At 44.8% G+C, this 25,384-nt stretch overlaps 2 protein-coding genes and 1 long non-coding RNA gene across 4 annotated transcripts; 2 read left to right on the top strand and 1 right to left on the bottom strand.

The window, feature by feature from the left end:
• The first annotated feature begins 11,175 nt into the window (after positions 1-11,175).
• On the top strand, positions 11,176-13,125 carry LOC100281774 (taxane 13-alpha-hydroxylase). The gene is made up of 2 exons (NM_001154694.2): positions 11,176-12,172; positions 12,256-13,125. Exons 1-2 carry the CDS (start codon positions 11,224-11,226, stop codon positions 12,753-12,755), a joined length of 1,449 nt encoding a protein of 482 aa, NP_001148166.2. The 5' UTR covers positions 11,176-11,223; the 3' UTR covers positions 12,756-13,125.
• Positions 13,126-16,449: 3,324 nt separating this feature from the next.
• LOC100281676 (mitochondrial protein) lies at positions 16,450-18,299 on the top strand. The gene has a single exon (NM_001154596.3). The coding sequence runs from the start codon at positions 16,570-16,572 to the stop codon at positions 18,133-18,135; it is 1,566 nt and encodes a 521-aa protein (NP_001148068.1). The 5' UTR covers positions 16,450-16,569; the 3' UTR covers positions 18,136-18,299.
• Positions 18,300-21,285: 2,986 nt separating this feature from the next.
• On the bottom strand, positions 21,286-23,264 carry LOC103633235 (uncharacterized). Of its 2 annotated transcripts, none has more exons than XR_556421.2 (5): positions 23,165-23,264; positions 22,987-23,074; positions 22,413-22,537; positions 21,470-21,539; positions 21,286-21,378 (listed from the first exon to the last, which is right to left on the bottom strand). It is a non-coding gene; the product is annotated as an uncharacterized lncRNA (long non-coding RNA). The 2 variants fall into 2 exon arrangements; XR_556418.2 differs by having other exon boundaries at positions 22,987-23,079; positions 23,165-23,259.
• Between the last annotated feature and the right edge of the window lie 2,120 nt (positions 23,265-25,384).

Here is a 25,384-nt window from a genome sequence, read left to right as displayed (position 1 = left end):
AATTATAAAATATGTTTTTATTATATAAATAAGTGCTAGAACTTGATAAATTCATAGAAAATCCATTTTAAGTCCAAATGAGTCCATTCCAGTTCCTAAAATTTTGTAATTGTACTATCTATCACTTAGAGCCTCTGTTTTGTCATAAAAAATATTAAAATTTATTTCTCACCTAATCCTATTTTAAGCACATAAAACCTTTGAAAATCCATAACTTAAAATCTATAACTCCAAAAATTATGATTCCTGTTCCTAGGATTTTATTTTAATATGTAGATTATTACTATGTATTTTGTTTATATGTTTGGTGTGATGTTAATTTCTCTATATACACTGTGCTTGTTTGTATTGTGGCGACTAGAAGAGCCTGTTACTGAGGATCCTGGTGAGCAACAGGTTGAAGTAGCTGAGCAGGAGCTCATTGAAGGCATGTTGTGCCCTTGACCACTTTTTACCCAATAATGTTCTTTAATATCATTTATTCATGCATAGGTTAATTTTGATGGGACCCAATAGGTTACCCTAGATTGTTTATCTCATTACCTTGTTTACCCCTGAATCACTTGGGTAGTTTGCTATTGCTTTACATGGATTTGGGATAATTATTTATCATATCTATGTTTTAGTTATTTTGTTATTTTATTTATGTTCATGTCAAGATCATTAATGTTAATTGGAACATAGAGCTTAACTTGAGAAACACGTGCCACCACAAGGATTTATGGACGCTCTTGGCTGATTAATTAGGAAAGCTAGTGGAGGACTACCTTACCCGAAAGGGACAAGGGCAATAGGGGAGTGGTCAGTGTAGGGAGGTCCTTGGTTGATTTTGCTGCGATGGCGGTCAGGCAAGAACCCTGCATTGGAGCTTCCTATAAACTGTAGCGGGTTTTCTGAAACTAGTGGAACTTTGTAAAGGCCTCGTAGTGTTACCCTGCCTCGCCTCCTCGGTAGAGGTGTATGGGAAGTCGCGATCCCTTGGCAGATGGGTAACATGACTTGTGGGTAAAGGGTACCACCTCTGCAGAGTGTAAAACTGGTATACTAGCCGAGCTCACGGTCATGAGCAGCTCAGGACTCTCTGATGATTAACTTGTGGAACTAAATTCAATTTGTCATATGCATTGCATCGCAGGTGATGTTGTTACTTTGGTTCTACTACTTAACTGGGTTGGTATTTACTTATACTTAGTAATTGCTAATAAAATTTTGACCAACTTTAAAAGCAATGCTCAGCTCTAACCATCCTCTTTGGTAAGCCTTACACTTCACGTGAGCTCCCACCTTTGGCGAGTTCATGCACATTATTCCCCATAACTTGTTGAGCGATGAACGTATGTGAGCTCACTCTTGCTGTCTCACACCCCCCACACACACACACAGGTCAAGAACAGGTACCGCAGGATGAGGCGCACGGAGGATGCTGCGATGAGTTCGTGAGCGATCTAGGCCGTCGTCTCCCAGTCAACTTTGGGTTGCTGGACCGTTGTCTCCTTATAATGTAATTATTTATTTATTTTGTATAGAACTCCTGTTGTGTAGTAAAGATGTGACATTCGATCCTGTGCCATGAATCATCATATGTGTGAGACTTGCTCCCAGCACACCTGGTGATTATGTTCGCGCACGGGTCTTGGTGCCCCGAAATCCGGGTGTGACAGAAGTGGTATCAGAGGAATGTTGACTGTAGGACGAAACCTAGATAGAACTGGACAACCATTATCTACTTACCTTTCCTACTCTGTTTCTTTTCTAAACTTCTCTTAATCTTTCTCATCTATTTCCGCTTACTCTGATTATTCTTACCTTTTCTTTCTAAAGACAAATGTGGGTTTCACACTTTGAAATCATGTGCCTAAAGTGACTTTAGGAATAGGAGACCTATTCATAGGAACCACAACAAAACTATTTTTTTATATAAATATTTGTATGCTTGAATGTTTGTTCTTATGATACTTGTCTGATTTGGATCTTTGATTGAGTGTGATGAGTTGTGGAGTAATGTCCACAATTACATCGACATATACATATAGGCATAAATATAAATGAATAAAATTCATGAGATAACTAAACAACCTAGATTATCCTCCATTAAAGTGTATCTATTTCATATAGATCCATCTTATCTTAAAAGATTCTCTCTTATCCCAATAGATTCATCTTATCTTGAAGGAATCATCTTATCCTAACCACTGTACTTATCTCATCCTAAAGTAACAACCAAGATCTAATTAATGAGATTTTATCTAGTCTATCTAGTCATAACAATCTAACCTAGATCTGATCTGATGTGATAGATTAATCCAACCTAACGAAGTCTAACCTTAAGTTGAGCTACTCTAATCTAATTTACTTAAACAAGTTAGTTAATACTGGTAACATAGATTAGATTATATTCCTATAAATGGGTGCTAAACCTGAATTGGTGTCTTAGACCAACTCGTCCGTGAAACCACAACCTAGCCTATGTTATAGGTTGCCCAACCCATTTATCCCAAAAGCAAAGTAAACCTTGTTGGGCCTACCCATCCAAGCACCGACAACTATCTTAACCATATGTCCTTAACTTGGATGATAACTCCAAGAATAAAGGCCAAAGAAGACCAACCATGTCCAGGGAGGATAAGCATCAACTCAAGTCTTCAAAGATCAAGTTGGACTGCCAAAGGAATCAAGATTCGCTATGCATGATGGAGTCCTTCCTTACGCTACTATGTCCTATCCAAGCCTATCCATGCTTTAAAGACATTTTTTCTTACACATTTGGTGACTATACATATATATATATACCCATGCTTTCATAACCACTTTCTAAATAACATGAAACCTATTATTAATTAGAAGTTAAAGGTTAAACTATAAATAAAGCTTTTTACATCCCTGTCCTTACAAATCTCGAGGACGAGATTTCTGTTAAGGGGGTAGGATTTGTAATACCCACTTTTTAAGAAAAGTCTAAAAAGGGAAATTATACTACTTTGTATCTATGTGCTATCTATGTTTATCATTTCATGTGAACACCATAAAAAACAAATAATTAATAAAAGACATGCCACTAAATTGTGCATCATGTCAAAGTCTTTATTGTGTGTGCATTTTTACGACAACATGAAAATAAGGTGAATAAATATATTTTAGTGCCCAAGTTTGAATTTCAGAATTTAAGAAAGGAAACACTAATTAACATGAAATCAATATTAAAAAAATAGATAAATTCACCCATGTGCTATGTTTAAGATGAATATTTAATGAGAAAACAGATCTACCAATGAGTTTGAATTTGAATGGGATTGAAAATTTATGAATTTGAACATTTAAAAGGGAAGACAAAATAGGATATAAAAAGAAAAAGGGGAAACGCTTGCATTGGGCCGCCAACCTTGAATTCAGCCCAGTCTCCCTTTGACACCGCGCGGCCCACGTTGCTCTGCTCACCGCGCGCACACCCTGGTTGTTTCTCTGCGCGCTGACAGGTGGGTCCCGGAAACCAGACGTCCACGCATGCGCCGACAGCAAGGGCCCACGGGCCAGCCTCTCGTGCTCTCGCGCGCGCTCACTGGTTCTACCCTTGCGCTACCGTGTGGGGTCCTCGCGCTAGGGACTGTGAGCGAGGCCCTGTGCTTCTTCCCCGCGGAAATCGCGCGTGCGCAGCGGAATACCGAGATTCCTGGGAGCTATGGGGGCGGCCAGACACTCCGAACGGTGTGGTGTTTGACTCGGCGCTACACCCCCCTGCTCTCCATTTATAGCGTCGTCCGTCCTTCTCGCGAAGCCAACCACCGAGCTCTCCTCCGCCGCCGCGCGCGTCAGGGGTCGAATCCGCGATTCACAGCCGTCGGCAGCCCTCAAGGCAAGATCGGGGCTTCACGTGATCAAGCGAAGGTGTTTCCTAGTGGAGGAAGTGTGTGGGAGTTCTCTACGGCACTGCAATTTCTCGCCGTCGACCTGCGCTCCGCCGCAGATCCGCCTTCGCCGTGGCCGGACGCTCTCCGCGCCGAGACAGCCGGTAAGACCTACTCCAGCGTGCTCGCCATCAATTCCGGATCACGTAGAAACTCTCGGACGTTGAGATAGTGACTTAGGGCGCCGAATTGTTGATCACCGGCGACGTTCCGCCACTGGCCGTTGGCGGTGCCGCCGTCTAACGGTGGGGATTGGGGAGAATCACGTGTGTCGTCCGATTTTAATGGACGACGTAGATTAGATGATGAGTGTACCGTTTCGGCCGAGCACGCGCGACCGTAGATCCGGGATCTGAGAGTGGCGCGTTGATCTCGGTTATGTTGAACGTGGTCCGTTGATCGCAGATCGTAGGGCTGGCGTAGCTTATTCCTTCGCTGTAATGGATGATCTAATCGCGACCGTAGAACTCCGATCCAACGGCCAGTAAATCCCGATACCCCTTCGCCGAGCCAAAACTGCAAAATAGCCCCTCGGTTTCATTAAAATCAACCCGTCGTCCATAGTCACTATGCGTTGTGTCTCGGTTTCTTGTCCCGAGCACCCTGGACTTTTATTAATTTGACGCCCAGTCCAGTGCCATGACAAACTGAATAAAGGAATTATAAAATATGTTTTTATTATATAAATAAGTGCTAGAACTTGATAAATTCATAGAAAATCCATTTTAAGTCCAAATGAGTCCATTCTAGTTCCTAATTTTTTGTAATTGTACTATCTATCTCTTAGAGCCTCTGTTTTGTCATAAAACAATATTAAATTTTATTTCTCACCTAATCCTATTTTAAGCACATAAAACCTTTGAAAATCCATAACTTAAAATCTATAACTCCAAAAATTATGATTCATGTTCCTAGGATTTTATTTTAATATGTAGATTATTACTATGTATTTTGTTTATATGTTTGGTGTGATGTTAATTTCTCTATATACATTATGCTTGTTTGTATTGTGGCGAGTAGAAGAGCCCGTTACTGAGGATCCTAGTGAGCAGCAGGTTGAAGTAGCTGAGCAGGAGCTCATTGAAGGTTGTGCCCTTGACCACTTTTTACCCAATAATGTTCTTTAATATCATTTATTCATGCATAGGTTAATTTTGATGGGACCCAATATGTTACCCTAGATTGTTTATCTCATTACCTTGTTTACCCCTGAATCACTTGGGTAGTTTGCTATTGCTTTACATGGATTTGGGATAATTATTTATCATATCTATGTTCCAGTTATTTTGTTATTCTATTTATGTTCATGTCAAGATCATTAATGTTAATTGGAATATAGAGCTTAACTTGAGAAACACGTGCCACCACAAGGGTTTATGGACGCCCTTGGCTGATTAATTAGGAAAGCTAGTGGAGGACTACCTTACCCAAAAGGGGCAAGGGCAGTAGGGGAGTGGTCAGTGTAGGGAGGTCCTTGGTTGATTTTGCTGCGATGGCGGTCAGGCAAGAACCCTGCATTGGAGCTTCCTATAAACTGTAGCGGGTTTTCTGAAGCTAGTGGAACTTTGTAAAGGCCTCGTAGTGTTACCCTGCCTCGCCTCCTCGATAGAGGTGTATGGGAAGTCGTGATCCCTTGGCAGATGGGTAACATGACTTGTGGGTAAAGGGTACCACCTCTGCAGAGTGTAAAACTGGTATACTAGCCGAGCTCACGGTCATGAGCAGCTCAGGACTCTCTGATGATTAACTTATGGAACTAAATTCAATTTGTCATATGCATTGCATCGCAGGTGATGTTGTTACTTTGGTTCTACTACTTAATTGGGTTGGTATTTACTTATACTTAGTAATTGCTAATAAAATTTTAACCAACTTTAAAAGCAATGCTCAGCTCTAACCATCCTCTTTGGTAAGCCTTACACTTCATGTGAGCTCCCACCTTTGGCGAGTTCATGCACATTATTCCCCACAACTTGTTGAGCGATGAATGTATGTGAGCTCACTCTTGATGTCTCACCCCCCCACACACACACATAGGTCAAGAACAGGTACCGCAGGATGAGGCGCATGGAGGATGCTGCGATGAGTTCGTGAGCGATCTAGGTCGTCGTCTCCCAGTCAATTTTGGGTTGCTGGACCGTTGTCTCCTTATAATGTAATTATTTATTTATTTTGTATAGAACTCCTGTTATGTAGTAAAGATGTGACATTCGATCATGTGCCATGAATCATCATATGTGTGAGACTTGGTCCCAGCACACCTGGTGATTATGTTCGCGCCCGGGTCTTGGTGCCCCGAAATCCGGGTGTGACAGAAGGAATCAAGCACGAGTTCTCCACTCCCTACACACCACAGCAAAATGGTGTGGTAGAGAGGAAGAACAGGACGCTTATAGACATGGCGAGGACGATGCTTGAAGAGTTCAAGACCCCCGAGCGCTTTTGGTCGGAAGACGTGAACACGGCTTGCCACGCCATCAACCGGGTCTACCTTCATCGCCTCCTCAAGAAGACTTCGTATGAGCTACTAACCGGTAACAAACCCAATGTTTCGTATTCCCGAGTTTTTTGGGAGTAAATGCTACATTCTAGTGAAGAAGGGTAGGAATTCCAAATTTGCTCCCAAAGCGGTAGAAGGGTTTTTGTTAGGTTATGACTCAAATACAAAGGCGTATAGGGTCTTAAACAAATCATCGGCTTTGGTTGAAGTCTCTAGCGACGTTGTATTTGATGAGACTAATGGCTCTCTAGGAGAGCAAGTTGTTGATCTTGATGATGTAAATGAAGAAGACGTTCCAACGACCGCAATGCGCACCATGGCGATTGGAGATGTGAGGCCAATGGAACAAAAGGAGCAAGATCAACCTTCTTCCTCAACAATGGTGCATCCCCCAACTCAAGAAGATGAACAGGTTCATCAAGAGGAGGCGTGTGATCAAGGGGGAGCACAAGATGATCAAGTAATGGAGGAAGAAGCACAACCGGCACCTCCAACTCAAGTCCGAGCAATGATTCAAAGGGATCATCCTGTCGACCAGATTTTGGGTGACATTAGCAAGGGAGTAACTACTCGATCTCGATTAGTTAATTTTTGTGAGCATTACTCCTTTGTCTCTTCTATTGAGCCTTTTAGGGTAGAGGAGGCCTTGCTAGATCCGGACTGGGTGTTGGCCATGCAAGAGGAGCTCAATAACTTCAAGAGAAATGAAGTTTGGACACTGGTGCCTCGTCCCAAGCAAAATGTTGTGGGAACCAAGTGGGTGTTTCGCAACAAACAAGACGAGCACGGGGTGGTGACAAGGAACAAGGCTAGACTTGTGGCAAAAGGTTATGCCCAAGTCGCAGGTTTGGACTTTGAGGAGACTTTTGCTCCTGTGGCTAGGCTAGAGTCCATTCGCATTTTGCTAGCATATGTCGCTCACCATTCTTTCAGGTTGTTCCAAATGGATGTGAAGAGCGCTTTCCTCAACGGGCCAATCAAGGAGGAGGTGTACGTGGAGCAACCCCCTGGCTTCGAGGATGAACGGTACCCGACCACGTGTGTAAGCTCTCTAAGGCGCTCTATGGACTTAAGCAAGCCCCAAGAGCATGGTATGAATGCCTTAGAGACTTTTTAATTGCTAATGCTTTCAAGGTTGGGAAAGACGATCCAACTCTTTTTACTAAGACTTGTGATGGTGATCTTTTTGTGTGCCAAATTTATGTCGATGACATAATATTTGGTTCTACTAATCAAAAGTCTTGTGAAGAGTTTAGCAGGGTGATGACTCAAAAGTTTGAGATGTCGATGATGGGCGAGTTAAGCTATTTCCTTGGGTTCCAAGTGAGGCAACTCAAGGATGGGACCTTCATCTCCCAAACGAAGTACACGCAAGACTTGATCAAACGGTTTGGGATGAAGGACGCCAAGCCCGCAAAGACTCCAATGGGAACCGACGGACACACCGACCTCAACAAAGGAGGTAAGTCTGTTGATCAAAAGGCATACCGGTCTATGATAGGGTCTTTACTTTATTTATGTGCTAGTAGACCGGATATTATGCTTAGCGTATGCATGTGTGCAAGATTTCAATCTGATCCAAGGGAGTGTCACTTAGTGGCTGTGAAGTGAATTCTTAGATATTTAGTCGCTACGCCTTGCTTCGGGATCTGGTATCCAAAGGGGTCTACCTTTGACTTGATTGGATATTCAGACTCCGACTATGCTGGATGTAAGGTCGATAGGAAGAGTACATCGGGGACGTGCCAATTCTTAGGAAGGTCCCTGATGTCATGGAGTTCTAAGAAACAAACCTTCGTTGCCCTATCCACCGCTGAGGCCGAGTATGTTGCCGCAGGATAGTGTTGCGCACAACTACTTTGGATGAGGCAAACCCTCAGGGACTTTGGCTACAATCTGAGCAAAGTCCCACTCCTATGTGATAATGAGAGTGCTATCTGCATGGCGGATAATCCTGTTGAACACAGCGGCACAAAGCACATAGACATCTGGCATCGCTTTTTGAGAGACCACCAGCAAAAGGGGGATATCGAAGTGTTTTATGTTAGCACCGAGAACCAGCTAGCTGATATCTTTACCAAGCCTCTAGATGAGAAGACCTTTTGCAAGTTGCGTAGTGAGCTAAATGTCTTAGATTCGCGGAACTTGGATTGATTTATAGCACACATGCGTTTTATGCCTTGATCATATTCATTAAGCATTTTGTTGTTTACCTATGGTGCTCAAGTTGTACAAGCACTCCCCGGACCTTACAAGTCCATTTGCAAGTGATGCACATATTTAGGGGGAGATGTGTTACAACTTGACTCTTTGGGACTAACCATGTGCTTGAGTTTGCTTGATTTAGTCTCAAAGGTGAATATTGGAAGGGAAATGGTGGACTTGGACCATGCAAGACTTCCACTGCACCCTGATGAAAGAGTAACTTATTCCAAGTTCATCTCTATGCTCTTATTGCCTTTTTACTCTTAGTTGAAGATTTTGGTGAGGCAATAGGGTTAAAGGGCCAAAATTGATCCCGTTTTGGTGCTTGATGCCAAAGGGGGAGAAAATAAGGCCAAAGCAAGAAATGGATCAGCTACCACTTGTGAATTTTGAAAATAGTAGAGTTAGAGTTTTTGTTTGTCAAAATACTTCTATTGGCCTCTTGTGGGGAGAATGGTTGATTATGGGAAATAGGGGGAGTTTTTGAAATCTTTGATCAAATTTCTCTTGGAACAGCTCTCTTTATGTTTCAACAAGTGTGTTTGACTTAGAGATAGGAAATTGAGTTTGATTTGCAAAAACAAACCAAGTGGTGGCAAAGAATGATCCATATATGTCAAATTTGAATCAAAACAATTTTGAGTTCTTATTTGAAGTGATTTTGCACTTGTTCTACTTACTTTATGTTGTGTTGGCATAAATCACCAAAAAGGGGGGAGATTGAAAGGGAAATGTGCCCTTGGGCCATTTCTAAGTATTTTGGTGATTTAGTGTCCAACACAAGTGCCTAAGTGTAAAATGGTGGACAAAGTACAAATCAAGTATAAAGGTATGTTTCTCAGACTTAGTACATTGTTTTAGAGACTAATGTATTGTGTCTAAGTGCTGGAAACAGGAAAAATCAAGTTGAAATTAAAGATGGCTTTGTTCAGCCAAAGTCGGCTCTGTCTGGGTGCACCGGACTGTCCGGTGGTGCACCGGACTGTCCGGTGGTGCACCGGACAGTGTCCGGTGCGCCAGGCTGGCTTAGGCAAACTTGCTGCTCTCGGGAAGTGATTAACGGCGTACGACTATAATTCACCGGACTGTCCGGTGTGCACCGGACTGTTCGGTGAGCCAACAGTCGGCCGGGCCAACGGTCGGCCGCGCGATCCGCGCGAGACACGTGGCCGAGCCAACGGTCGGGAGGGGGCACCGGACTGTCCGGTGTGCACCGGACAGTGTCCGGTGCGCCAACGGCTCCCAAGTGCCAACGGTCGGCTTCGCCAGATAAGGAAGAAGATCCGCACCAGACAGTGTCCGGTGGTGCACCGGACTGTCCGGTGCGCCAGGCGACAGAAGGCAAGAATTGCCTTCCTGGAATGCACTTAACGGCTCCTAGCTGCCTTGGGGCTATAAAAGGGACCCCTAGGCGCATGGAGCAGAACACCAAGCATTCTCTAAGCATTCCTAAGCACCAAGACTTCGATTCCGCGCATTTGATTCTTTGTGATAGCAACTAGAGCTTCATTTGAGTTGTGAACTCGTCGGGTTGTGTTGTGAGCTCTTGTTGCGACTTGTGTGTGTGTTGTCGCTCTGATTTTGTGTCTTGTGTGCGTTGCTCATTCCTCCCTTACTCCGTGCTTCTTTGTGAACATCAAAGTGTAAGGGCGAGAGGCTCCAAGTTATGGAGATTCCTCGCGAACGGGATATAGTAAAGCAAAGCAAAACACCGTGGTATTCAAGTGTGTCTTTGGACCGCTTGAAAGGGGTTGATTGCAACCCTCGTCCGTTGGGACGCCACAACGTGGAGTAGGCAAGTGTTGGACTTGGCCGAACCACGAGATAAACCACTGTGTCATCTCTGTGTTGAACTCTTTGTGGTTATCGTATTATGCAAGCTCCCTTCTCTAGCCACTTGGCTTAATTGTGCTAACTCCTAATCAAGTTTTGTGGATTAAGTTTCAAGTTTTTATAGGATCACCTATTCACCCCCCTCTAGGTGCTTTCACATAGCACTTGGTTGTAGACTAAGGTCGTGTTTGGATCCTAATGGCTAATTGTTTGTGAGTGGCTAATAATTAACCGGTAAATAGTTACCTATCAACAATTAGCCAGTGTATGTATGTTTGGAGTCTTGACTAATAAATGTCTTTTTCTCTCTATATGATCTATTAGCAAGGTTAAATGAGTAACGCGCAAACAATTTACCAGCTCTCCGGCTAATAATTAGCTAATTTATTAGCCAACTTGTTTACAGATCAAGGTTGGTGCTAAAATTAGTCGACAAACTGTTAGCCATAAGGACCAAATATGCCCAAGTCTAGACTATGAAATAGAGCATTATAAATATTGAAGCGGAATTATTATTTAACCGGTTATAAAAAATATGTTGAGTTTTATTCATCTTAACGTCTTCGGAATAATTGTGACTTGTGTGTACACGCACGCGCGTGTGTTTTGTCTTATGCTCCCACGGCATCCGCGCATGCGATGCTCTTGACTTCCTCGCATCCAGGAACAACATTGCAGAAAAATTCGAAGACAAATCCCATACACATAAATAAATAAACCACATACACAAAGCATAACAGCCTGCTGCTGTGCAGTGTGCACCACCAACATCTGACATCTCCAATGGATTCTTCTCTTGTCCTAGCGCTTATCGCCGTCGCCTTGCCCGTGCTCCTCCATCTCCTAAAGAGGGGAAAGACGCCATGGCGGCCGGCCGCGGCCAAGCTGCCGCCGGGCTCCCTTGGCCTGCCGGTGATCGGCCAGAGCATCGGTCTTCTCCGCGCCATGCGCGCCAACACTGCCGAGCGGTGGATCCTGGACCGGATACACCGGTACGGTCCGGTGTCCAAGCTGTCGCTGTTCGGCAGGCCGACGGTGCTCGTCGCGGGGTCGGCGGCCAACAGGTTCATCTTCTTCAGCAGCGCCTTAGCGATGCAGCAGCCTCGGTCAGTGCAGCGGATCCTGGGGGACAAGAGCATCCTGGAGCTCACGGGCGCCGACCACAAGCGGATCCGCGGCGCGCTGGTCGAGTTCCTCAAGCCGGACATGCTGAGGCTGTACGTGGGCAAGATCGACGGCGAGGTTCGGCGCCACCTCGACGAGTGCTGGGCCGGCCGCTGCACCGTCACGGTGATGCCGCACATGAAGAGGCTCACGTTCGACATCATCTCCCTGCTGCTCTTCGGCCTCGAGCGGAGCCCGCTCCAGGACGCCCTCGCGGGCGACTTCGCCCGCGTCATGGATGGCATATGGGCCGTCCCGGTGAACCTGCCGTTCACGGCGTTCAGCCGGAGCCTCAGGGCCAGCGCCAGGGCTCGCCGGCTGATCGCGGGGATCGCGCGGGAGACCAGGGCCAAGCTGGAAAGGGGCGAGGCCTCCCGTAGCAGCGACCTCATCGCGTGCCTGCTCAGTCTGACCGACCACAGCGGCGCGCGGCTGCTGAGCGAGGAGGAGATCGTGGACAACTCCATGGTGGCCCTCGTCGCCGGTCACGACACGTCGTCAATTCTCATGACGTTCATGGTCCGCCACCTCGCCAACGACCCGGACACCCTCGCCGCCATGGTCCAAGGTGAGAAACCCAACTAGAACGCACCCTTCCCACGTCGTCAGCGCTATGCTTTGAGATGACAGCTGCCACCGGTGGCGACGCAGAGCACGACGAGATCGCAAAGAACAAGGGCGACGGCCAGACCCTGGACTGGGAGGACCTGGCGAAGATGAAGTACACGTGGCGCGTCGCGCTGGAGACCCTTCGCTTGGTGCCTCCCATCTTCGGCAACTTCCGGCGAGCGATGCAGGACATCGAGTTCGACGGCTACCTCATCCCAAAAGGATGGCAGGTGTTCTGGGCGGCGAGCGTGACGCACATGGACACGGGCATCTTCCACGAGCCGGCAAAGTTCGACCCGTCCCGGTTCGAGAACCAGTCGGCGGCATCGGCGCCGCCGTGCTCGTTCGTCGCGTTCGGCGGGGGTCCGAGGATCTGCGTCGGCATGGAGTTCGCCAGGATCGAGACGCTGGTGACGATGCATTACCTTGTCAGGCGGTTTAGGTGGAAGCTCTGCTGCAAGAACGATACCTTCGCCAGGGACCCCATGCCATCGCCGCTGCACGGACTGCCCATAGAACTTGAGCAGAAGGCATCGCCATGATCGTGACAAAATTTGGCGGCAGATATACATGGCAGTGCTTTTTAAGGATCAGGGAGTGGGGTGGGGAGGAGATTAGCCCCTACTGGAAAATAAATTAACACGTAGAAAAATTAGCTCTACTGCATAAAAGAAAAAAACAAATCATGAAAATATATTTCATAATGCATCAAATGATATTAAGAGCATATATAATGTGTGTTTTGAGCTGTGTCTTCAGACGCGTCTAAGGTGATAAATGTAAAAAAAATCTAAGACATGTCTCTTGATGAAGTTATTATGTCTTGTCTCTATGCTCGAGACTGAGGACTGACTAATTAGTCAATTTAATTTATTGAATAATTGATTGGTGTAATGAATATAGTAAGACACATGTTTTAGATAAGTCCTCTGTATTGCATTGTGTTTTAGATATGTCTTATACTTAAATTATCGTGCAGCAATATATGCATGCCCTAACTTGGTGCTATAAATATCTTGGAGCTTCAAAAGCAAACAAGTCCATGCTGCAGCAACAATTGATGGGCACATCAACATCATGGCAGCTGGGATGGTCTTGTTTGATACGTACAGTGTTTGCCTAATTAAAAGACAACTGATACAGAGATGACTTTGTCGTGTTCACTCACATAGTCACAGAACACCGCGCGACCCAGGTTACCGGATTACTAATTCGCTACAACTGAAGAGTGGAAGGATAATAGTAGAATGTTTAGCCAAACTTTGGAGCCATATTCAGTGCTCTATGCATGATTGTAGTTGTAGTCATGCTTCTGTACTTGAAAAGGCTATTCAGCTTGTTCGGCTGCCATTTTCATCCAGCTGCAGCTGCAAACAAACACTGTTCCTACAGCAGCAAGCAGCAGGCGGCTGCAGCAGCTGCCACTGTAGAAACTAGCAGCCGAACAAGCCGCCACTGTAGAAACTAGCAGCCGAACAAGCCCATTGTCATGTTCGGCCGGGACCGGAGGCCCAAGCAAACACGACTAGTTCAAGTGGATTGAGATGGGGTTTGTTGCAGTCGTAGCTGCTTAGTTTACGAGAGTAATGGGGTGTTTGGTTACACCCCGCTAAAATTTAGCCCATGTCCCATCGAATGTTTGAACCTCCGTTCCGGGTATTAAATGTAGTCGGATTATAAAACTAATTTGTCAGCCGAAAATTAAAAAACGAGACGAATCTAGTCCAGTTGGTTGGGTCTATATTTCATACTCTTATTTAAAAATCAAGCGCTTGATGTGACCCGGGCTAAACTTTAGCAGGAGCAACCAAACACCCCCTAACAGTTTTAAGATAGAGGACAGGGAGGCAAGTGAAAGTTTTTTTTTTGACAAACTGACAAAACCCCTATTTCATTATGAAATAGGATTCAAAGTACATCAAACAACAGGAACGGCCCTTGCAAATGACTAAGTTAAAATCCAGTTCTTTTTTATCTGAGCCCTGTCCTTGCCGGTGTAGGCATCACAGTGCCGAAGTTGAAGCACTCAGCTACTCTCGTATGCTCTCCCATCATATGTACAGTCTGTATGCTCGGCCGGCCGGCGGTGTCCACCAACCGCGACGAGGCCGACCCCACGCCAGCTTCTCCACGGCCGCCGCCGCCACCGTCGGGTCGAAATGCAGAGATGCACTCTCGCTTTGTGCTTAGGAAAAGTCGACGGTATTTACGAAACTGCTACTGACGCTTGGAAGCTTATATTTTAGGAGTTTTTTTCTCGGTAATGATTTTTAACGATTTGGAAAACTTAACAATCTTATTTTTGGCGATTTAGAAAACTCAATCGTGCTGAGAATTCTGGGAACTCTCTAACTGATGACAGCGGAGTGGACTTGCCGGTGGGTTCGTGGTCCTGGCACTGTGGTAGCGACGGGAACGAACAGGAACAGGGACGGCCTGTCTCTCTAGGCTCTTGAATCTTTTGAGTAATTTGGGCTGGCTCCGTATCCTGGGCCTTCGCCATCATCCTACTTGATGGGCCTGACAATTGAAGGTCGTGACTCGTGAGCATGAGATTACTGCGCAGTGCGCACAACTCGACCCTCAAAGGCTGATTTCCTTAGGGATGGATTATGCTTTGTTGGGATACTCTATATTAACCATAATCCACATGCGTTTGAGGTGAATTGATGTGTAAATTAGTTTAAGTTATACCATAATCCACCTTAATATATATAAATTGAGATCAATATTAGAGTACTCAAACTAGATCTCAAGGGAATTAGAGGAGATTAATCCCCTCCTATCCCCCTTGAACAAGTTCCAAAGGAATTTCATACGCGCTCGGCTCGGCTCTCACGGTCTCCTCCTGCCATATTTTTTTGCTTTTTAACCCTTTTCAGTTTACAACTATGTTTTTTTAGGTTTGAATCTAAGAAATAGATTTTTACCTCGGTGTCATCATAATTAACGTCGAGGTTATATATCTTGGCGCTATCTACATTGGCATCGTGATCTTATTTAGATACGCTGATCTGACGTCTACATGTCAGGGGTCGGCACCGTGACTTCTGGCACCGACCTCATATATACTTGACGCTCGGCCTCCCGCCTTTTTTTTTGCTTTTATCCTTATGTGCGTTCTTTTTTTTTTTGCTTTTTAACCTTAGGTGTTGCATGCGTTCTATTCTCTCTATACTTTACTATGCAGTCACATCATCTAAATTGCACTATATACTTTTTCTCAACCCGCACCGGTTCTCCATAAATTATTCCCCATACCTCATTATAGCTATAAAATATTATTTTCATACTTATTCATCATTCAACATTATTTTTTATCTAACCAACAAATAATAGCATACACAAACTTCGAGACAATGACAATGGGCACCCCTTATTCTGGCGTGATGATGTGTGCAGCTCAGTGCTGAGAATTGGACCGGGCCAGCCCGACCTAAGCCCATCGTGCTTCGTGCCAAACGAGTTCGGGCTAAAAAAGCCCAAAAACTTTTGGGTCGTGCCGTGCCAGCCCGAAGTACAAAAACAGTGGCCCAGTCCGGACCTAAACCACGTCGTGCCTTCGTTGGGCTGTGTCGGCCCAAGCCCGGCCCGTATATTTGACCACATAAAATCAAAATATTATAACCATATAAGGTTCGTAGCTTACTAAATTAGAGATATTAAACAATTCTAGCATCATTTGACCACATAAACTCTAAATATAACAACAATATAAAGTTGATATCTTACTAAATTAAAAAAATTAAACAGATTGGGTTTAATTAGGTCGTGTCGGCCCAAGCCTGGGCCATCTATACGGGTCGTGCCGGGAGTCCGACGGGCCGGAATTTGAGGCCCGGCCCATATTATTTCGTGTTGGACCGTATTTTGGTCTTTTATTTTTGAGCCGTGCTGGTACTGACTCGAAAAGTTCAGTCCATATTCCCAACACTAGTGCAGCTGCCGCAGCATGGGAAAAGGGTAGGAAGTAGCGCTTGGTTCACCCATAGAGTGCTATACGCGAACAGGTTTAGGGAAGGGGGCGCCGAGCGTCAAGCGCTACGGATAGCCCGAGGGGCAAAAGTGCAGACGGGCCACCACGGGGCCAGCCAACACCCAACAGTCTGGGTCTGGGACATAGCCGAAGAGGAGACTTGGGAGTCAACCCCGTCCCTTCCAGGAAACTCGCAAGAACATGCAGTGCATCGGACCTAGAGCTTTTATGGCCCTGCAATCCTACAAGGCAACAAGAACAGCCATCTGCCAAACAGTGAGTGGGCACACACGGCCACCTCTGCGATCTCAGATCCCATCGCTACAGAGAGGAGAAGCACACTGCACGCAGCGCACCGAGTTTAGCAGCTAATCCTAGACATGGACCACCTGCCGCTGACCTCGCCCGCCGCGCCAGCCGTTGCGGCGTCGCTGCTCCCGTCGCAGGGCGGCGGGAGGGTGCTCGACGCGTACAAGACGGCGCTGGCCACGGCGGCCTCGGCCGCGGCGTACGCCGTGATGGCGCGAAGCATGGCGCGGGAGCTGCTGCCCGACGAGCTGCGCGCCGCGGCGCGGTGGTGCGCGGTTTTCGCGCGCGCCCGGTTCGGCCGCGGCGAGAAGGAGCGCCACACCATCGTCATCCGGCACCAGTTCGACACGGGCTACAGCGAGAACCACCTCTTCGACGCGGCGCGCGCGTACGTGGCCACCCGGATCGACCCGCGCGCCATGCGCCGGCTCTGCCTCGCGCGCTCCCGCACCAAGGAGCCCGACGGCAGCGGCAGGTGGAACACGCTCCTGTGCATGGAGCCCGGGGGCTCCACCGTCGACGTCTTCGGCGGCGTCGAGTTTACGTGGAACTGCGTCGAGACCGGCGGCGACGACAAGAAGGGCAAGGGCGGCGGCGGGCGGCCCCGCGAGTCCTTGGAAGTGAGCTTCGACGCCGAGCACACCGAGACGGCGTTGGAGCGGTACATTCCCTTCGTCATGTCCACGGCGGAGCAGCTGCAGCTGCGGGACCGCGCGCTTAGGATCTTCATGAACGAGGGGCGCTCGTGGCACGGCATCAACCACCACCACCCGGCCACGTTCGATACGCTCGCCATGGACCCGGTGCTCAAGCAGTCCGTCGTCGACGACCTCGACAGGTTCCTGAAGCGCAGGGACTACTACCGCCGCATCGGCAAGGCGTGGAAGCGCGGTTACCTGCTCTATGGCCCGCCCGGCACCGGCAAATCCAGCCTCGTCGCCGCCATGGCCAACTACCTCCGCTTCAACCTCTACGACCTCGACCTCTCGGAGGTGCGCCTCAACTCGGCGCTGCAGAAGCTGCTCATCCACATGCCCAACAAGTCAGTGCTCGTCATCGAGGACATCGACTGCTGCTTCGACAACGCTGCCGCGTCCAGGAACGGCCTGGACATGGACCCCAACTACTCATCGGGATCGGGATCGGGATCGGATTCCTCGGACGAAAACTGGGCCCAGCCGCGAGTCGCTCCCCCGAAGGCCAGGGGCATCACCCTGTCCGGCCTGCTCAACTTCATCGATGGGCTGTGGTCCACGTGCGGCGAGGAGCGCATTATCGTCTTCACCACCAACTACAAGGACCGCCTGGACTCGGCGCTGCTGCGGCCGGGCCGCATGGACATGCACGTCTACATGGGCTACTGCGGGTGGGAGGCCTTCAAAACTCTGGCCAGAAACTACTTCCTCGTTGACGACCACAAGATGTTCCCGGAGATACAAGAACTTCTCTCGGCGGTGGAGGTGACGCCGGCCGAGGTCTCCGAGATGCTGCTGCGGAGCGAAAACGGTGACGTGGCCCTCGGGATTCTTGCAGAGTTCCTCCGGGAGAAGAGACGGAGGGGGAGAAAAGAAACAAAGGAGGAGAAGGACGCAACAGAGGACAAGGATGAGGAGGAGGTAGCAGAGAAAGCTGCGTAGCATAGTACTGTATTCTTTAGGTTTCCTCCATGGATCATTTTTATTTCTGGAGAAAGGAATCGAAATAGGTCACGGGAATAAATAGCTAGGCCATAGGAACAATTTATTAGGCCTTCTCGTCGGTACTGTTATCCTATCGCTCGGTTGCTGCATGTTTTTGCTGCACGTCAGCTCATCTGTTTCTGATTATTCACTAGTCACTACTGCAGCGTCAGGAGCTGGAGCCGACCAAACAAAACAAATTAACTTTTTATGATTAATTCTGTTTTAAGTAGCCTACCCATTTTTATGATGTCTTTCTTCGAAAACCCGGCCGGTGTGCTACAGAAGCTAGATGCTATTCGGTCCAGATTCTTTTAGCAAGGAGAACATCATAAAAAAAATATAGACTAGTCAAATGGAAAATCATTTGTCAACCTAAAGAGCTAGGTGGGCTGGGAGTCATCAATCTTGACATAAAGAACATTTGTTTATTCAGCAAATTGCTTTTTAAAATACTCGATAAAGATGGTGTGTGGCAACGTCTATTAAGAAACAAATACTTGAGAGACAAATCCCTAACACAAGCTGCCAGAAAACCGGGTAATTCTCATTTCTGTGCGGTCTAATGAACGTCAAGGATAAATTTCTCAAGTAGGAATATTCTAAGGTGGGGAACGGACAAGCAACAAGATTCTGGGAAGATAAATGGCTTAATAATTATCCTCTTAGAGAGCATTTCCCAAACATTTTTAATATAGTGCGCAATAAGACCTCGCTGGTTGCAGAAGTGCTTGTCACATGAAAATCTAAATATTTCTTTCCGTAGATCTATTGTTGGAATTAAGCTTGTATAATAGCATATCATGATACACTTACTGGCTACGGTTAATCGGACTCCGGTGAGGGACACTTTTGTGTGGAGAGATCATAGGAATGAGACTTTCTCAACCCGATCCATGTACTATAATTTAATTAGTACCCCCAATTATAATCGTGGATGTTTGCTTTGGAAGTTGAAATTACTCCTTAAGATTAAGATCTTTCTTTGGTATCTAGGTAGGGCCTGATCCTAACCAAAGACAACTTAGCCAAACGTAGATGGCGAGGAAGTCTGAAGTACAATTTTTGTAATTAGAACGAGAACATACAACATCTTTTCTTTGATTGCTACATAGCTAAAATTGTTTGGAGAATTAATTATTTTACTTTAAAAATAGACCCACCCGTTAATATTAATCATATTATAGGGGATTGGGAATCCAACAAAGGTTGTATGCATAAAAAGCTGCTTTTTCTGGCGTTGCGGCTTTGTTTTGGTCGATTTGGCTTTGCCGTAATGATGTGGTGTTTAATCATAACTATATACCGTCAATTATACAGGTGATTTTCAGAGGTACACATTGGTTCAGATTTTGAAGACTCCTATAAAAGGAAGAAACACGACAGCAAATCCTTGTCGTGTGTCAGTCTTTGGAGGTGGTGGCCATGGAGGTCTTCGCGAGTCACGGGTGGCGGTCTAATACAAGGATTGACGCGGTTTAGTGTTTGTGATCTTTTATTCCATATCATGTTTTAAGTTAAAGTTTGTTTGATCCACAAATTGTTGGGATGATATATTATTTGAGTTGTATGGTTGTATGCATGAAAATGCAAAAGGCCGGAATGATATTTCCATTTCCAAAAAAATAGCTCTGTAAGAGAAAAAAGAGCTTCTATGAACAATGTGTGGACATTAGGTGCATCAGAGAAGCTCAAGCCGATAAAAACTGTATCAAAGTCGGCTTGAATCGAAAAACTTGTTAAGTTGTCCCATTTCTTCATCCTTTGATGTACAAAACGCATACATTCTCACCCATGGAAACGATGACAACATCCGCCGAACACATCACCATGTACTACACATCAAAATTCAGAGCTAAAAGTAGGACATGTTCATGACTAGATTGGCAGAGGGAGGCCAAACATAATTCCCTGCTATAGAGATAGTGGATGGTGTTTACCCGTGTGGGAGACACACCAAATGTGTCCCTGAGTTTCTCTATAACACTGTCCATCCATAATGGGTTCACTAGGTATATGCCCGTGCGTTGCCACGAGAGTAAAAAAATAGTATAAAACATATATACGGAACAACATACATCACTTTAATATACAAAATATGTGTAGCAAAATACGCCGTAATATTATTATAAATACGCCGATCTAAATAGATCGAACTGATGTTGAACAAACATTATCAATATCACACAAATTCTCTAAAGAGTCAATATAAACTCTTTAATGATAGGTAAAGCATCCCTAGTTCGATGCTCGTGCATTGCAACGGTATACATATTATTGATAAAATGTTACTGCATAACGATTATATGAAAACTAACAAAAATATATTATTATCGACCTTAATATCTCATACAAATCAAATTATACGCTAAAACAAAAAGTGTTTGTTACTGTACATAACAAGCAAGAAACTATTGGTGTGTATAATGTTGCTATACACTATGTTCAAAAGGTAAAAGAGAAATCATCAAAACACAAGATCGAGATACAATACTAATTGAAAGCACCAAGATGCAAATGGGTTTAAAAGTCAAAAGATAAAGTAGCACCAACTTAATTTTATATACCTAAAACCTTTATATGGAAACTAAAAAAGATGGTAGCCAATTTTAGATAAAGAACACCAATAAGCAATTTTTCATCTAAACAACTACACCTCCATTAGAATAGCCCTCCTCTAATAATGCTAAATATACAAATAAACATACCCTCAAATACAACAATTTTTTAATTTTCTGAAATGGAGAGAATTAAAGTCAATTTAATAAAAAGATACCAATAACATAACAAATGGACGTCTAGTATTAGACAGGTTTTATAAATATTTATTCAATAATATTGACATGTTGGAACACCAATGCAAACATGGCATTTATGATACGACAACTAAAATAACAGGAGAGAAAAATGATCATGACCATACATCATAGGCATGTATACCCTTAAAAAAAGCAGCAAGCTTTCCAAGTTACTACAAGAGCCAGAGATCGACTAACATAAACGAGCACATGAGCTCAACATATCGCTAAGAAAAAACAGTGATGTAACCTCATTCAGTATACAAAACAGAAGGATCCTAAAAAACAGTGATGTAATCTCATTCAGTAGACAAAACAGAAGGATCCTTTGCATTGCAGTCACTGAGCATCATCCACCAAAACTCCAAAAAAACATTCTGACAGCACCAACGGCCTTCAGCCCCTGCTAAACAGCCACCTGAAGGTTCAGTTCAGGCAGGGAAGCAAGTACAATACCAGGGAGATTAAGCATAAACAAAGACAAGCAGTGTTACCTCACTTAGTCTCTCCCTCATTGTTAAGCATGAAGCGAGGGAATATAGCATGGATATCATCGACAACATCCTAACCAAGAAGCTAGTGATAGAACATTAGTGTTGGAATTTTCTTAAACCTGCCTGCATAATTATCTCCTAGATGTGATGGTTGCTTCATATACACAACTTCAATGTTCGTAGAACTAAAGAACTTTTAAGTATGTTCCAGCAATTTAGTTATTAGAAAACATTCCCATCACTTCAGCTCTGAGGTTTAGACATATTATTTCATATTATTGTTTGAATTTACTTTAGGAAACGTATAATCAGATTTTATAGTGTAGGGTTCAGATATATCCTATTTGTAGCTATGTTTCCTATTCTCTTGTTTCTTTTCAGTGTGATTTCTTTTCGAAAATTAGTGGATCAAGTTCACCTGCCTCATCGCTACAATCCTAGCCATCAAAAAATTTATATGTTAATAAATGGACAATATATTTGCTATTTATCATTAGATACTTGAGAAGATTTTAAACTGAAGCAAAAAATAATTAGGATTCAGAAATACACAAAACATGTTATTCACTATTCTATTTGCTAGTTGTTAGCCACTTAGTCTGTTACCTGAAGTCCTGAACTGGCCAAACAAGTGAAGTCCTTGTCTCCTGCGATGCGGACTGCTTCTCTCCTCTGCTTCTTATTGACATATATAATGCTACTTGATCTTCATATCGTTCATTATTCTAGCCCTAAATACACAACAAATTTACTGATTCACGATTATGACCATAGCAATAGAGCTGGTTAGAATACAAAATGCACCTAGGAACGGTTCATTTCTGAATCCTAATTATTTTTTGCTTCAGTTTAAAATCTTCTCAAGTATCTAATGATAAATAGCAAATATATTGTCCATTTATTAACATATTATTTGCTAGTTGTTAGCCACTTAGTCTGTTACCTGAAGTCCTGAACTGGCCAAACAAGTGAAGTCCTTGTCTCCTGCGATGCGGGCTGCTTCTCTCCTCTGCTTCTTATTGACATATATAATGCTACCTGATCTTCATATCGTTCATTATTCTAGCCCTAAATACACAACAAATTTACTGATTCACGATTATGACCATAACAATAGAGCTGGTTAGAATACAAAATGCACCTAGGAATGGTTCATTTTAAAAATATGTGAAGCCTATAAGCTTAAAAAAGCAGTGATTAATAATTAAATCATGTTCCTGGTTGGATTTCTTTCTAATTGTTCAACAGAAACAATTACGTCTAAGAAGCACGTAGTAGTAATGCGAAGGTTAGTGTTTCCCAAAATCTGTCCATGTGTACCTAAGCCCCGCTGAACTTATTGAATTACACAAAATGCCACCAATAATATATCATCTAAGGCATTATAGTGCTCGAATGGAACCATAAGTACCTTCCCTCTAAACTGTTAGTTCAAATCTAGCACTAAAAACATACTACAGATTAAAAGGTGCGCATAACTACCATACACTGTGAACCAAGTACCAATTAGAGATTACATTGAAGTATTGAACCAAGCTCTTTGGTTGTGGCTACCTCCTCTTCCTCTCTCGCATGTTAGTTTCCCCTTGCGATTCATTTCGTCTTCTGTTCTGTCCACCATGAGCAGCCTCATTCATCCCCTGTCTACTCAGCAGAAAATCAAGATGAAGTAGCACTGAGGAACGATGAGCAAACCTAATTAAGCATTTAGAGCCATGCAAATAGTTATTAAACCGTGTAGATTCAATTCCTGGGCCATGAATCTGAGTAACTCATTGAACATGCTTTCGGTAAGCATCAGGTTTGCTTTGATTCAATGTTTTTCCTGTGGCCTTTATGCAAACAGGGAACTTAAAATTTTAAGAGCTATGGGAGACAAAACAGCAGGGAAGGGAACCTACGACGACGTTAGGAAGAGAACTGCCAAAGGAGGGTGGCAAAGGAGGAAACCTGGCTAGTGTTTGAGATGGATCACTGGAGGGGCCAACCTGTGATGTCCACCGCATGTCCCCATCCAGCTCGACCCTCCTGCCATCGGCCGCAGATGCATCCAGCACCATGCCCATTTGCTCACTGGAGGCCTGCTACACACCTCCTTCACTACCCGGCTCACTAGCTACACGCCTACACCAGTCCCGCTTTGTTGTTGCTCTGGTGTTTGAGGATCATGAGGTGCTTGGGCTTCAGATTGTGGAGACAGAGTCTGTGGCTTCAAAGCTACCTTTGGTTTTGTCATGATCGGTTTGCAGAACCTGTAAAAATGGTTTCGGAAGCAACAGTCTGAATCAATGCCATACTAAAATTGATGAAGAGTGTTTTTGTTGCAAAGACCAGAAAGTGGAGAAGCGATGCAAGCTTGATTCTGGAAATACCAAGCCCTTAGCTTGGGAAAATAATCAATATAAATAGCCTGAGCAGGAACCTCATTGACTGAGCCCATATCATTGCAAGAATCCCTATTAGAGGCAAATGAATTTGAGAACTCAATGTGATTATTGTGCATCAACAACAGATAGTCCAGAGTCAGTTCCAGCTTTACTGAGCCTCCACGACCAGCAATACAATACTCTTGAGGAGGTCTATAAAACTTCCACAAGCGAAGAAGACAAAGAAATGCACAAGAGAGGACTATATAAACAGATATTTCACCATGAATGGTAGACTTGTGATTAGGAGGCGGTGGTATTGACCCAAAAGCCTCACATATTGGCATTAACGCCACAACAACATCTGGAACCTGTATCACATAAAGATTTTCTTAAATTCAGGAACAACAATCAGTGCAGCAATGTTAAATAATTTTGTGCCCAATCAACAAGAGATTCAGGCATTTCACATGATGTTCAAAAGTTGGTATAGAAGTGATACCTTGTGAAGAACTTGCTGTGATGGACTCAACTTTTTCATTGCTTGTTTCACCATAATTCTTGTTGACAATATCTCCTCTAGAAGGCGAGGAAGTACACCTTTTCTTATCTACAGAATACCATTGACATTGTTCTGAAAAGGTCAGTACTTACTAAGGGAACATAATGTGCAGCAATATAGTGCATGTGCCAGGAATCACTAAACATGTAATAGTACATTTTCTCATTTAACAGTTATACTCGACAAGATATCTCATGCACATTCAAATTCTCTCCTCTCAGTTGATTCCAGCCTTGCGCTTGACCTGCCCTTTTAGTCCTAAATTCTCCATATGCAGATGACACCAGGGAGCACTGTTATTTGCTCAAGAGAGAAGGAACATGTAAGAATTAAACAGATCATTTTTTTATAAATGAAGAAACAAAACTTTAAATGGCACTAACAATATCTAAGCAAAATTTTCAGGCATGCATACTTAATCAAGCTTGAGATTAAGAGTTGCGGTTTATATAGCTTGTTCCCATGTGTTAATGGTAACAAGATCCACCGTGCAGGGTAGAAATAGATTAGAAGATCTATACCTCGAAGAAAAGGCAGCTGGATCAGCTCGTTCAGCGCGTTCCCCTTGTTCTGCTTTGGCTCGACCTTGATGTCCTTCTCCGCGTGCGGGAGCAGAGACAACATGTACTACATTAGATAGAGGACACTCACATGTACGTGATGCGGCGGGAGCAGGTAATGAGTACCTTTTCCCTGTTCCAGAACGGCGCCACCGCGACCTCGACGCCTGTGGAGGCGGGCTCGACGTCAGGGACCGGGTCCTTGAAGCCGAAGAGCGTACCCTCCAGACACGCCGATGCGAGGTGGTCAGGCTTCCCTGCATCGGTCGCCTTTACGGGGGCATCGACGTGTTTCTCCTTCTTCGCGTTGGTTGTGAGGCAAGGTGGTTACGCGCGCAGGAAGTCCCTCTGCGCGTGGAGCCACGCCAGCGGCCACGACCGCCCCATGGTCCCCTCCTCCGTGTCGTCCCCTCCATCGAGGAACGCC

This window comes from Zea mays, chromosome 7 (genome assembly GCF_902167145.1).
Source record: "Zea mays cultivar B73 chromosome 7, Zm-B73-REFERENCE-NAM-5.0, whole genome shotgun sequence".
NCBI classification, from domain to species: Eukaryota; Viridiplantae; Streptophyta; class Magnoliopsida; order Poales; family Poaceae; genus Zea; species Zea mays.
The sequence above is the reverse complement of the archived record's forward strand: the minus strand, read 5'-3'. Positions and strand labels throughout refer to the sequence as shown.

Excerpts from the sequence above, each read along its gene's own strand:
- LOC100281774 (NM_001154694.2), top strand. The coding sequence starts at position 11,224 with ATGGATTCTTCTCTTGTCCTAGCGCTTATCGCCGTCGCCTTGCCCGTG. Across the intron at positions 12,173-12,255 it reads CCTCGCCGCCATGGTCCAAG|AGCACGACGAGATCGCAAAG; the intron begins GTGAGAAACCCA and ends GTGGCGACGCAG.
- LOC100281676 (NM_001154596.3), top strand. The coding sequence starts at position 16,570 with ATGGACCACCTGCCGCTGACCTCGCCCGCCGCGCCAGCCGTTGCGGCG.